At 38.3% G+C, this 15,268-nt stretch overlaps 1 protein-coding gene across 1 annotated transcript in view; it reads right to left on the reverse strand.

The window, feature by feature from the left end:
- Positions 1-8,889: 8,889 nt before the first annotated feature.
- The window catches only part of col4a1 (collagen, type IV, alpha 1), a 45,486-nt gene continuing 39,107 nt past the window's right edge, over positions 8,890-15,268 (reverse strand). The window contains exons 40-52 of the mRNA XM_083535771.1: positions 15,056-15,154; positions 14,543-14,593; positions 14,079-14,264; positions 13,819-13,952; positions 13,651-13,723; positions 12,887-12,958; positions 12,575-12,703; positions 12,346-12,444; positions 12,043-12,255; positions 11,742-11,919; positions 11,531-11,645; positions 11,253-11,425; positions 8,890-10,886 (exon numbers count right to left, since the gene is read on the reverse strand). Coding sequence (XP_083391897.1) covers positions 10,805-10,886; positions 11,253-11,425; positions 11,531-11,645; positions 11,742-11,919; positions 12,043-12,255; positions 12,346-12,444; positions 12,575-12,703; positions 12,887-12,958; positions 13,651-13,723; positions 13,819-13,952; positions 14,079-14,264; positions 14,543-14,593; positions 15,056-15,154 — 1,604 coding nt within the window. The 3' untranslated portion in view covers positions 8,890-10,804. The remainder of the gene's footprint in view (positions 10,887-11,252; positions 11,426-11,530; positions 11,646-11,741; positions 11,920-12,042; positions 12,256-12,345; positions 12,445-12,574; positions 12,704-12,886; positions 12,959-13,650; positions 13,724-13,818; positions 13,953-14,078; positions 14,265-14,542; positions 14,594-15,055; positions 15,155-15,268) is intronic.

Raw genomic sequence — 15,268 nt, forward strand, 5'->3', positions numbered from 1 at the left:
ATATATATATATATATATTGTATATAAATTATATAAACTATATATATATTGCGTGTGACTCTTCTGTATACTTCAAGGCTCTTCTTTTCTGGCAACGAGGTGGTGGAAAGAAATTTCCCTAAATGTCCAAACAGCGAAGTCCCTGGCTATCCTCAAGCAAGACCTACCTCTTCCTGAAACACTTAAACTAACACTTTTTTAAGTTCACTTTTTTTTTAAACGAAAAGAAAAAAACCTCACCACAGTTGAAGGTTGATTTATCTTAAGTTGTAATTTATCTTACCAGTGTAGATTTATTCATTGATAGAGACTACAAGCACTTTTGTATTTTGCTCTGGACAAGGGCAGCTGCTAAATACCACAAATGTAAATGTGTGTGTGGAACAAACTTACACTTATAAAGAACATCTTATCATTAGTATCATTTTTATTTATGAGACAATGTTCATTGTTAAAAGTGCTATACAAATTAAAATTTATTGAATTGAATTGTATACATATTTTTATTAAATATTATTATATATTATATAACATACATAAATACATATACATGCATCTCTAAAATATGTATGTATGTATAAAATCAAAGCAAAGTCCAACCAGTAGTTGAAACCATGTCAAGAGAATTAAGTCACTGGAAAGCTAGCTAAACAGGCTGTTTATTGTCTTGATAGCTGGCATACTGCACAGACATTGGTGTGTGTGTGTGTGTGTGTGTGTGTGTGTGTGTGTGTGTGTGTGTGTGTGTGTGTGTGTGTGTGTGTGTGTGTGTGTGTGTGTGTGTGTGTGTGTGTGTGTGCTTGTGTGTATGTTTGTGTGTGTGTGTGTGTGTGTGTGTGTGTGTGTGTGTGTGTGTGTGTGTGTGTGTGTGTGTGTGTGTGTGTGTGCATGTGCGTCTGCGTGTGTGTTACAGAACCTGGCAGTATCGCAGGAGGTAAAGTCCACATATAATGCATTTGTATATGTGAGAAAGAAAGTGCATTTAACAGAAAATGTGTCTAAAGTTGCCTTTTTTCTTTTGCATGGATCTTAGAATATTGCCAGTAGCAGTGTTACTTGGCAGAAAAGGAGTTCTTTGGCATTGGGAGAGTGTTCTAATAGCCTCAGGAGCCATCTTCGAGTGCTGGAACAGCACACTTGTTCATGGCACACCAAGCTCAAAATGCCTCCACACAACCTGGCACCACGCGAGGCACATGCATAATACGAATCCATTTCTGTACCTACTGGCAGCTTCATATCCTACACAGCAGCACTTTTTTTGTGAAGTTGAACGAGTGGTGTTGATCTACAAAGCATGTCCCTTATTCTTCTATAGAAAAGCTAGTCAATATTTGGTACTCTTTCCAAGAAAAGTGCATGAGGGCCAATGATGCAGCTGTATTGCTTAAAGCTTTCATAAGTAATACACCACTGCAATCTATAAAGACTTTACAATCAACAGCTTTGTGGCACTGGGTTTGCCTTGGCACATTCTGGAATAGCGCCATTAATCCTGGTATCCAAACTAATTACAAAAAATGTTGCTAGAAGCAAACATATTTTGGAAGATTATGCTGCTTTCTTCTGGAAATTAAAAGAATTAATCAGAAGTTTTAACAGCTGGCTCTATTTTTAATAGGAACACTAAAATGCAGGGTACAACATGTACGTACACCACGCTCGGTGCTAATCCTGTGATAACACAGTTATAGACAAATGTTCACTCAAGGTATAAAAAGTTTGCAAAAATAATAATGGAAGGTGAAGTTCACTAAAAAGAGGGGTATTTTATTATTATAGTTCATAACAGGTTATGTGCACAAAGTGAGGCATATTTCATTTAAATTTAATCTTAAGGTGTTGTTTATGATAAACATTAATGTGTTTACAGAGGCCTGTGCATCACATGATGTAATTCTGCAGTTTTTCTTTATATCTCTGGGCATTAAATAGTATGACCTTATGCTGTTTTTCTGGGGATGCCCACTTCTGGAGAAAAAAAACCCATTGAAGGCAATTCATTGGTGCTGGGATTTAAACTCACAACCATTCAATCAGTGAATTTCAGTGAATTTCAAGGTGTTTTTTTAGATGATGTTCTTCTTGTAGACACACCATTGTGAGTTCCAGAACAATAAACTACCAACATGTTCTGCTTTCATAGTAACATGTTTTGATGTTTAATTAATTCTGAGCATTTCATTAGTAACACCTGGCTGATAATTATGTTCTATACTAACTATTAAAAAGGAAGATGAAATGGTGCACTTATTTCTCCCCACCTGGTTTCTGGATATTGGGTTACTTTTTAGTTGTGCATTCCTTTTGTTTTTGTTCATTTGTTTATAAAAGTTGCTGGGGATTCTCTCTCTCTCTCTCTTTTTCTGTAAGTGTGCATAACCCTTACACAGGTTTCACAGACATTTGCCAGGTTTTCTATAGGATTTAGTGCTGTGTTTTGAATGTGCCATTACAAAATATCGATCATCCTCTGAAGGTATACATTTGTCCACTTAGATTTGTGTTTGAGGTCAATCCGGATGTGCGCTTTGACATGCTGAAAAATCTTTTTTTTTTTTTTTTACAGAGGCCCTCAGTTAGAGTTTACCCATGTATGGTGAGAAAAACAAAAACAGACATAGAAACATTTTGTTAGCCAGAGAGTCCAGGAAACAAATGACCTCTGATAGGAAAGCTATGCCAAATCAAATAATCACTCTCTACATGCATGGTGAGCAGAAAAAGAACTCAGAACTCACAGCATGTTGAACTTTGAGGGGAATAGGCTACAATAGCAGAAGATATGATCAAGTTCTACTCCTGTCAGCCAAGAACAGCCAAGGAATCTGATGCTACAGTGGGCACAGATTCACAAAAACAATTGTAGACTGGAAAGACAAACCAATGTTTTTTTTTCCAGTGTGTGGATGGCGTAAGGTGGGTGAGTGGGTGTACTCAGCCAATCAGTCACCCACACATTTAGTAGTGACAAAACATCCTTTGATCCTGTATATGTGCAGTTAAGTTTGAATGTGTGAGTATCTGATACCTTTAATATTCAGACACCCTGAGGTAATGTTCCCTTGAGAAGTAAATAGTACCTCTGTTGTTTTTTGATGCACTTTGTACATTCATGCTAGCAGGTGCACTCAGGTTCTGGGTTAGATTAGGCAATGGTTTTGGAAAAGCCACCTCTCTCACTTTTTTCACACTGAGCCTTGGGCACCAGAATCAGCTCTTTGTTTACCTGCCACATGACACTGAGCAGGAGTAAATCTTGAAGATAAAGGGCGAAACAAAAGACGTTACACAAAAATACGATGAGACCTGTTCACGGTGTACTTTTGGCAAAGGGTGAGTTTTGGAGTAAGAACAAGAGAGGGGGATGTGGTGAGGTGTGGTGTTATGATACTGTCTTAGAATGGCTTGGAGTGTTTGTGAGAATGAACATAATAAGAATAATCACCAGGGAGATGACATCATTAATGCCTCCACTCAAAAAGTGTAGAGAATAATAAACAAAATAAGGTTCATTAAAGGTGAATGCAACAAGTATAACAAGTAAAAGTATAATACAACAATCACAATGAACATACAATACAATAAAAACTATAAATAAGATTGTGCTGAATTGATATTCTACTATGTATAATTAAGAAAGTAAAATCAAGGTCCATCAAAAAAGATTGTATGATCAAGGATCCTTTTTATGTTAAAGCAAACAGGGAGAAGATATTGCTTTTGAAAGGCACAGAAACAGCAGCACCAATACCAATATACCAACACCAATCTCTCTAGTGACTTCACATCTCATCAGTAAGCATATATGGCCAGTTATAGGTGTGGATTCCATGAAGGCATTTTTCCCAAGTGACCTTGAACCATGCATTCACAAATGTTTACCAATGCTACCATACCTCAGTCATGAGACTGTGCTCATTAAACTGATTGGTTGCCAAGCTTGTTTCACCTCTATTGATATCATTGTGACACTTGTCAAAAAGATTAACAGGATTAGCCTTTTGGGTTATGGTTATCATGTTTTTTTTTTCCAAAGCTCACTTTAAAGTTTTATCTTCTATTGCGTTACATAATTACTTGACCCTACTGGATATCCCGCATGATTATACAGTATTTAACAACTCAGTGCTTTGATGAGACAATGTGTAATCACTGCACACTCATAAGCACACTGATACTGTACTTTTTGAAAGAATGGACCTCTCACCTAGATGTCCAGCCACTGAAACCTGCTCTTCCTGCTCATGTGTTGCGTCTCCAATGGAATTACTCAACCTTGCACAACTCCTCCATGGGCAAGGACACACATTAGACTAACAAAAGCACGGCATGACGACAGAAACAACAAGGGTAAATAACCAGACTGAGCTAAGAGTACCCTTCAGAGTTTGTCTTTTATGTTTATATACATTTATACAGCACAAGTACTTCATAGAATCCATTTACAAGGGTGACTATTTTACTTTTTTTGGCTATCCTCATCTGAACTTTTGTTCAAAGAACATTTCAGCAGTACTGGCTGCAATGATGCAAAGTCTACAATTCAAACATATATTTGTTTTTTTACATTTAGGTCTGTAGAGCCCTGTTTTACATGTTCTATTAAGTTTAAGTCTTTCGGCTTCTCCTATTAGGGGTCGCCACAGCGAAGCATCCGTCTCCATACCCCCCCGTCCTCTACATCTGCCTCTTTCAACCCAACCACCTGCATGTCTTCCTTCACCACATCCATAAACCTTCTCCTTGGTCTTCCTCTTTTCCTCCTTCCTGGTGGCTCAATCCTCAGCATTCTTCTACCTATATACCCCATGTCCCTCCTCTGAACATGTCCAGACCATCTCAATCTCACCTCCCTCATATCTGAACTTCCAGAGGGTAAAAACAAAGTGAGTTTGCACTGAAGAGAGTCAAGAGAGGTAGTCAAATATTTTTCTTCTTTATCTAATTTCTTAGCATGATGGATCTGTGTATGTGACTAAAGTTTTACTCCCCTAAATTAGAACACTGATACACACATGTATATCATTTCAGGATATTAATTCAGAACAACAGATTGTAATGGCATAGTGGCAAAACAAAAAATCAAGAATGAAAAAAAACCAAACGTCAATTTTCAAACCTCTAAATTCAACAGATCTCTGCATTGAAGAAATGTGGTATAACACTTGTGTTCTTGGACTGAATCTGTTCGGCAGGGATCGCTGCCCAATATTGTAGTGCTGTAGCGCCCTCTGTAGTCAAAGGTGTGTTTCTTCCTAGTGTAGTTTCTCATACTGTTATCTGCAGCTCCAATATTATTTGAGTCTCCTGATCAATCAAAGAGGTTGAAAAATGCATAAAAAATTATAAAATGGTTTTAGCATGTTAAAATGACAGGATGATTCAAAAATTCTTGGCCATGTTACAATATGTACGAAGGAACCTGATGACACCTTACATTAGGGGTTCCCAATCTATACCACAAAGAGCTGGTGTGGGTGCAGGTTTTTATTTTACTGTCTATTTACTTGATAATAAATATGCTTAAAAGACTGCCACTGATGTATAATCATTAGAAGAAGAAGAATCTCTATTCACAAGTGTATCTCAATTAGAGACATTGTCTTCCAGCAAACAGAATCGAAATGCAACCTCATGTAGTTTTAGCATGTAGTTTTTGTCTCAGCTAAAGTTTCCATAGGAATCAGTATTTTTAGGGGGGGGGGGGGTCTAAAAATTACATTAAAGCCCTGTAAAAAAAATAACAATAAAATATCAGTTATGCAGTTGGAGATGGAAACAAGGTTTATGAGGCATAGACATCTGTTTAAGAAACCTCCAATGAAAACTTTATGGAAGATTTTGTTTTAGCCTACTGTGTAGATTTATTAACAAACTGGGCCACATCAGCAGTGTGTGCACACCTGGATGACTGGAATTCAGGGAGACAATAGTCTATGGCATGTGCAGCATGTAACATTAGTTATGCATGTTAAAAATTGTGAGGGAAACAATTCAGAGACGGATTTCACCCACATTCAACTAGTGAAGAGGATCTAGAACATATGAAAGATGTAATGCAGATGATCTTAAGCAATGAGATTTGATACTGAGCCACCCAGAGTCTTCATGTTAGGGTTTTAAATGCACACTTCATCAAAATGATTCTTGGGCTCCAAGAAAAGTGCAAACCCCAAAAATGCCAGAAACCTCAAATAATACAACTGTAGGTTTTTGCCAATCAGAGAAAAAACAACCTCTTGCGCAAATTTTGTGTTAGAGCAAACTGCTACTGTACAAACCTTACCTGTATTTAGACAGCTGTTAGAAAAAAGGAACAGAAAAACAGGTTTAATTGGCTTTTCTAAGTAGGCAGAGCAGATTAAAATATGAATGCAAACAATATAATTTCTATCTGTTCTTTAATGGATGCCTAGAAGAAAAATAAAGTGGTAGAGAGCTCATCTGACTCATTCATAAACAGACATAATAGTAAATCAAACTTTAAATAATTTTTGATGAATTACCTTTTTGAAATGTGGACAACCCTTAAGATGGAAATAGAAAGGAAGACAAAGAGACACAATGGTGGAATGAGTAAATGCAGAAAAGCATAAGAAGAAAGAGGTTGGCAAAACAGAATTGGGATCAGCAAAAAGATGATAAAAGTAGGCAGAAGTACAAGGAGATGCAGCAGCAGGTAAAGACGGATGTGACAAAAGCAAAGGAAAAGGCATATGAGGAGCTCCATGAGAGGTTGGACATTGAGGAAGGAGAAAAGGATTTATACCGATCGGCCAGGCAGAGGGACCGAGCTGGGATGGATGCGCTGCAAGTTAGAGCAATAAAGGATGGAGAGGGAAATGTGTTGACTAGTGAGGAGTGTTGAGAAGATGAAGGGAGTATTTTGAGAAGCTGATAAATGGTGAAAATGAGAGAGAAAACAGATTGGATGATGTGGGGATAGTGAAGCAGGAAGTGGATAGGATTATTAAGGAGGAAGTGAGAGCAGCTATTAAGAGGATGAACAGTGGAAAGTCAGTTGGGCCATCTGTAAGCAACAGTATGGTTTCATGCCGAGTAAGAGCACCACAGAGGCATTATTTGCTTTGAGAATGTTGATGGAGAAGTATAGAGAAGGTCAGAAGGAGTTGCATTGTGTGTTTGTGGATCTAGAGAACGCGTACGACAGGGTGCCGAGAGAGGAGTTGTGGTATTGTATGAGGAAGTCAGGTGTGTCACAGAAGTATGTGAGGGTGGTGTAGGATATGTATGAGGACAGTGTGACAGCAGTGAAGTGTGCAGGAGAAACGACAGACTGGTTCGAGGTGGCGGTTAGACTGCATCAAGGATCGGCTCTGAGCCCTTTCCTGTTTGCAGTGGTGATGGACAGGTTGACGGACAAGGTCAGACAGAAGTCTCCATGGACTATGATGTTTGCAGATGATATTGTGATTTGTGGTGAGAGTAGTGAGCAGGTTGAGAAGAGCCTGGAGAGGTGGAGGTATGCGTTGGAGAGAAGGGGAATGAAAGTCAGTAGGAGTAAGACAGAGTACATGTGTGTGAATGAGAGGGAGGGCAGTGGAGTGATGCGGTTGCAGGGAGAAGAGGTGGAGAAGGTGGAGGAGTTCAGGTATCTGAGGTCAACAGTGCAAAGTAATAGAGAATGTGTTAGAGAAGTAAAGAAAAGAGTGCAGGCAGGGTGGAGTGGGTGGAGAAGAGTGACAGGAGTGATTTGTGATAGAAGAGTATCTGCAAGAATGAAAGGGAAAGTTTATATGACTGTGGTGAGACCTGCGATGTTGTATGGTTTCGAGACAGTGGCATTGATTAAAAGACAGGAGGTGGAGCTGGAGGTAGCAGTGCTGAAGATGTTGAGGTTTTTGTTGGGAGTGACGACGATGGACATGATTAAAAACAAGTTTATAAGAGGGACAGCGCATGTAGGACGTTTTGGAGACAAGGTGAGGGAGGCAAAGGAGAGACATGGGGTATATTGGTAGAAGAATGCTGGATGGAGCCGCTGGGAAAAGGAAAAGAGGAAGACCAAGGAGAAGGTTTATGGATGTGGTGAGGGAAGACATGCAGGTAGATGCAAGATTATGGAGATGGATGAGCCGCTGTGGCGACCCCTAATGTGTAAATTGTTGTAAATTGTTTCCCAAGAGAAACATCTCTCTTTGCACTTTTATTTAACAAAGCAACTACAACATAAGTGTAAAGGAAACAGTGCCCTCTAGTGTACCCCCCTCCCCCCCACCTCCTGGAATACTTTTTTCTAGATGGAAGTCAATTAATTTCAAGTAACACATTTCTTTTATACAACGTTTATGCGTTGTGTAGCTGTAAATGCAATATATGGGATCCCTGATTTTTTCAGCCAAATGTTGTTCCAGATGTGGTTTTTCCCCAAAACTGTTACCACAAAGTTAAGGGCATGTTATTGAAAATAATGTTTTTGGATGCTGTAGTATTACATTTTCCTTTTACTTAAACTCGAGACCCAAACTTGTTCCAGCATGGCAATGCCCTTGTGGACAAAACAAGCTGAGGATATGGTCTGCATGCTTTGAAGTCGAAGATCTTGAGTGGCCTTCTATGGAACTCTGAGCTCAAAAGTATTAAACACATTTAGTGATAAATTCTACATCAGCACCTGACTTTACTAATGCACTTGTGGCTAGATAAGCAAAAACTACCACAGTCTTTTTTTTGGAACATCTTTTTTTTGGAACATCTTCCTACAAAAGTAGAGTTTTTTATGTTGAATAGGATTTTCAAAAAGCACATACAAAGTTTATGGTCAGGTCTCCACAATCTTTTGTCCACATAGTGTATTTATTTATGAAACATGCATTATTTTTATTTCACTAACATTTCTTGTTTGAAATGTGACAGACAACCAGGAAAGAAACAAACTGGTTTATTGTATGTTTTCATTACAGAAGGGAGAAAGACACAAAGTGAACAAATTTTGAGGGAAAAAAACACTGTGCTTAAACACTCCATCCATCTCTGTATTCTTTCATGAATCACAGTGGTGTGAAAGTGCTTTTAATACTGCAATTGAACATTCACAGGGAAGACAATGCCAAAAAAACACCCCAATCCACAACAACTTTTAAATAGGGTCAGTGACATTACATGAAAGAATACAATCAGCTGATGTGAGATAAGCCAGGACAAGCATTTTATGGGCACTCTAGAGTAAATCCTTATAAAATAAAAGTAGCGGAAACCTCTTGTAATTTATGAAGATTTACAGCCTGAACGTCATTAAAGATCATTTTAGAATACATGTATATAAGACTGTGAGCTTTGGCTAAAACAGTGACATAGTTTTAACTGAATATATTCCTTGGGGAATTTAAATAGGATCCTGAAACATATAACAATTGTTAAGTCAAGTATATTCAGTGTAAAACTAGGTATGTGCATATTCTTTGGTCTATTATTCCATTACCACTTAGGAGAGCAAAAGGTATATGAGAAACACGGAATCTAGCAAGAACAACAATCTAGTGAGGAAAGCAAACTAAATGTTTGACTCACAGATGGATGAAACTAACCAAAGCACCTTATAGTTGCAAAAAGACAAAAGGAACATGACAGCTTTATTATCTATTGACATGAATAGGATAACACTTAAAGCTGGAAAGTGCACCTAGTCACATATACACATGTCCAGCTTCCAATTAGTGGAGAAGTTTTAGTGTTAAATACTAGTTGAGAGTGTTTATTCAAATCAAGGTATCTACCCATTAGGCTGTAAACCTATCCCAAATGTATTTGCTCATTGTTCAAGGATCTGTCCTGATAAAACACCATTGAGATTGACAGAGTGTGAATGACAAGACCTGTTAGACAAAATAGGTAAATGTCCTCTAAAAATAGGTAATATGACCACTTAGAGATGGCAAAGTGTACAAACTGTACACTGTTTACTGATATAGCTTGCCGATGTAAACATGTTTTTGCCCCACAGTACTCCCTGGCAATGAATTAATAATAACACCCTTTAAAGCTATACAACAATATATGCCTACTAAAGCATATTGTACTAAATACTACAGTTCACCATTATGTGCCTTAATCAAATTGCAGATTATATTGTGAATTAGTCGACAGAGTGGAAATGGCCATATACAAAATGCGCCCTTGGTCTCATTATATCCGTATAGCTTTCATAAATAACTATGACAAAAATTAAATGCATTTACCTGAAGAGATTATGTTAAAAAAAAAAGTGTTTAACAGTCATTAACAAATGTGTATATTTACAACACATCACAAAAGTACATCCTTGCTGCTTAGCCACACAATAAACAGACATAACTTATGGTGGATTACAAAGAAGAAAAGACAAGTATCTGAAATTAGTATACCGTATGATGACAAATTGAGTGAAAAAAGAGATAGCAAGATACTTAGTTTTTGGTGTTGTTAAGGAAACTAGGCAAACAGTACATAGCAGATGAATCAAGAGAATATCAGTTTTTATTAAAAAAAACGATTCAGAAGACTTGTTTTCAAAATGGCAGCCTGTCTACTTATAGATATTCAGTGCAATTGCAAACAGGTGTCATTGATTCAGGAAAGACAATGAGGATATTAATTGAGTGTTTTATATGGAGCAAAAGCACCAGGTTTCGGGGTCCCGTCACTCTGGACCATCTTATTTCATTTCAATCAGCATTCTTAAGTCTGAAAGAACACTTTCTAAGTCCATCTTCTTCCTCTTTCTTTGAAGTAGCACCATGCTGATTTTCTTTTGTAAAACTGGAGCAAAAAAGCCAAATGCAGAAGATGGAGTATGGCCAGGCTAAGTCCTCTTCATGCACACTTGACACCTGCTGATGTGAGTTCGCAGATTCCCAGCCTTTAGTGTAGTGGGGACAGGTTTGCTGAAACGAGATAGGGAAGATAATCAATGGAATGTTAGCTTGAATGCTCGAAAACACAGTAATAATACTATTACAGTGGATTAAGAGGCAATTAGCAGAATGTCCCAGTTTTGCAAAAAGTCGCTATATAAAAATAATATATGATTCTTTATAAGCCTTCCCTAGTCTGCCATGATTTGGACACAACTATTTATGTTTAAAAAATCTATACAAAGTTCAATGTATACAATCACAATAACCCTCATTTCTGCTGCCTAATCGTCTGAATTGCTCAGTTATGAAAAACCAAATTGCAGAATTGAATTTAGAAAGCTTTTTTCTGCAAATCTTAAGGTGGAAGAAAGTTAGAATTTGCAAAAAATCTACCTAAACATTTCATTATCCTCAATAGTAGCCAGCCAGAAGCTGTAGGAGTTAGCATAGTAGTTGCATGTGCCACGGCCATGACATTCGATGAAGGGAGCAGAGCGGAACTCCTCCAGACAGGAGCCAGGAGAGGCCAGAGCTTGACCCGAGCCTTCTGCACCTGCACTGGTGTGCTGAAACAAAGATAAAATGGTACATTATTCAGCCCTTGGTTGCTCAGTTATTACATAAATGAATTAATAATCAAGAATTTACACCATGCTTATGTTTTCTCTCACCATGACAAAGGAATAACCAATCCACAGAGACATCCAGCCTTGAGGGCAGGGCGGGATGGCTACAGTCTGACTGTGCAAAGCAATCACCATGGCTGGAGCTTCACAAACCGCACATCTATGGCAGAACAATAAGGAACACACATATATAAACATCACTACGTACTGACAATCATTTGCTCAGTCTCAGACATGGACACACAAACACACTGACCTGCTGATGAAAGGTTTGATGCTCTCGCCGGTAATAGGAGCCATGCTCATAGGCATGGGCTCAGGAGATGTGAGCCAGTAGGAATAGTCATTACGAGAAGCAAAATTACACACATTGTTGATGTTGCAGAAAAGGAATGGCATGGGACTGAACTTCCTTAAGCAGCTTCCGGCCGTTCCTGTAAGGAAAAACGAGGAATTAATTATTTATTTGGAAATATATAGAATTATACAGTTTCCTATTTATTTGGTAGGTCTCCAACTTATTTCATTCAAAGAAGAAGTGTCTGTGCAACACTGACCCAGGTCTTGTCCATGGGATCGCTCATTTCCCTGTACGTACAGAAGGGAATATCCATCATAGATCAGAGTGGTGCCTATTGGACACAAGGGCACTTCAATGGACTGACTGTGCCTAGTCACTAGGAAGCCATGGTCCATGGAGGAGGGTCCAGGTGGGCCAACTAGACCTGGAATACCGTCAGGACCTGGGGGACCTGGATATCCTCTGGGTCCTTAAAAAGCAGAGTAAATTACAAACGACAATTAAAGATCATGAAATAACCAAATATGAAGAAAGTTCCTGAGGATGCAAGCTCATATACCAGAAGATCCAGTATGCCCAGGTTCTCCTTTAGCTCCAGGAATCCCATTGTTTCCTGGTTCTCCAACTTCCCCATGAATACCCTCTATGCCAGTCAATCCTTAATAGGTACGAGAATGAGAGAAATGGAGACAGAGGGGAAAAAAAACAGACACAACTCACATGTAAGAAATATTTAAAATAGCTTTCTGATGCACTCTTAACACAATGTTTAGAATAACATCATTTACCTTGCTGTCCTTTTAGTCCAGGATACCCTTGAGGCCCTGGTAAACCTTGGGGACCTGGTTGTCCTGGGAAACCAATGTCTCCTTTTATAAAGGTATGGGGTCCAGGAGGACCAGGTGGACCATCATTACCTGGAATATTACGTAAAAGGAATTTATTATAACGCAAACTTATGACAAAATTAATACTTGTCAAATGTGTACACACGAGTACAATATGTACACATCACACAATATTTACCCAACAGATTTCACAGATTATATAAAAAAAAATAAAAATAATAATAATATATAAAATACAATTATTACAAGCACCTTTAGCTCCTGGAAATCCTCGGTCACCAAGCTCTCCTTTGAAACCCAACAATCCAGTCTCACCCTTCAATCCTGAGAAAAACATGTCAAAATGCAAGTATGCCAACATGACACAAAATTTAATTTAGGGGCAAAATATATTATATATAAAATATAAAAATATAATATTAAAAAAAAAAAAAATATATATATATATATATATATATATATATATATATATATATATATATATACACACACACACACACACACACACACACACACACACACACACACACACACACACACACAAACACACGCCAACCAAGCATAACATTATGACCACACGTTGAGCATTAAAGTTCTTCAGCAATTTAAGTACAATAGCTGGTCTGTTGGATCGAACTACACAGGCCAGCCTTTGCTCTCCATATAACCTCCTATAAACCTGTTGGTAGTACATCACTGTTCCCTCCTTGGACCACTTTTGATAGATACTGACCAATGCAGACCGGGAACACCACACAAGATATAGAATATATAGAATAGTTTTGGAGATGCTCTTTAGCCTTTTAAAACCTATGGAAGCAGTAAATATTTAATGTTTTGTGAGGTTGAAAGACCTGCTAAGAACCATATGATTTTTATCATGTCCTGTTATGTAAAACCATAAAATAAAATACATATTATATATATGAAAAAATGCACAACATGTAAAAATATACACATCATTAGTTGAATGATTTTATATCTATGTCCAATTCAACATACAACATGGCTCCCACCTATAAAGCCAGGAGGGCCTGGAGATCCCATGTCACCCTTTTGTCCTTTATAGCCTGGAAAGCCAGGTTCACCCTGAAAAACATGCAGTGCATAATTATGAAATATGTTGATCTTGTTTAATTTCACTTTAAATGTAGTTTTTGCATTTGGCACTAAATTTAACTTACAGGTTGACCAGTGAAGCCTTTATCACCCTTCAAACCCTGAATACCCTGTATGCCTGGGAAACCTTTTTCTCCTCTCTCTCCTTTAGCTCCAGCACCTCCTGGAACACCTGCGGGACCTGGAGCACCAGTCTCGCCTACAAGTACAATGTGGGAAACAAAATTATGCCACTCACTAGATGTACTTTATCAGTTATATTATATGCTATGGATTACTCACTATAATAGTGTCTGTAAGCCATAGTATTATATAAGATGTATACCTAGCTTTCCAGGTTCTCCCTGAGGTCCTTTATCCCCTTTAGGTCCCTCAATTGATAGCCCTGGTAGTCCTCTTACACCGGGTTGACCCTGACCACCTTGGTTTCCTTGCAGGCCTTTCTCTCCTTTGGTTCCAGGAACACCAGAGCTACCAGGCATACCAGGGGGACCTGAGTTACCTTTTTCACCTAAGAATGAAAGAGGGGTTTATAGTACAAAGCAAATGTGGCTCAATATTCAGGGCAAATCCAGAGACTGATTGCTGCAATTGTTGCATTTGGTAAACTTAATGTTTGGCTATAAATTGCTGTACTACTTATGATACCTAGTTAAACCCAAGGTATTTCTATAAATCTCTATTTTCCAGTTGTGTTAAAAAGGCAAAGCTTTTTGCAGGCCATATGTAAGATGATACACCATTAGCTTGGGAATTGTGTTTTAGTTAATTTATCCAGGTAAAGCTGACCTTTTGTTCCTGTCTGCCCAGGGGTTCCAGGAAAGCCTCTACCAGGTACACCTAAAGACAAAATAATGAACAATTTATTTTTTTTATTAAATATATGGCTGTTTTCTTTAAAAGATACAGACTAATCTTTAACCAATTTTTACACTTTTACACAATTTTTATCACTTCAATATTTCAATATTTCTACATTCATATATATTTTTATTTACACCTTTATTTGTATTTTTTCATGCCAGACTCATTCATTCATTCATCTTCTCCCGCTTATCCGTAATTCGGGTCGCGGGGGCAGCAGTCTAAGCAGATTCCCCAGACACTTCTCCGTGTCCAGGGATCGGGCTGTCAAGGCCCCCGCCTTCGACTGCTGCCCAATCCTCTCATTACCGGTCCCTTACGGTCCCTCCTGCAGGTGGTGAGCCCACGGGAAGCATGCCAGACTCATACAAGGTTATTTATAATTTGATTACTTCCATGCTAGTCTTTGACTTTGTCAAAACATGTAAAATCACCAACCTGGTTCACCCCTTTCTCCAATGGCTCCAGGAAATCCATCTTTTCCTGGCTCTCCTTTCTCCCCTTGAGTCCCTGGGGGTCCCTGCAGACCAGGTTCACCTAGAGACAGAAATATGATTTAATAGGATTATTTGTTTCCAAAAAGAAAATATACCTTGTAGAAAACTGTTGGAAAATATGTAATTTTGTTCATAATCTCAAAATGGCCGATAA

The sequence above is a fragment of the Silurus aristotelis genome, assembly GCF_946808225.1.
Source record: "Silurus aristotelis genome assembly, chromosome: 3".
NCBI classification, from domain to species: Eukaryota; Metazoa; Chordata; class Actinopteri; order Siluriformes; family Siluridae; genus Silurus; species Silurus aristotelis.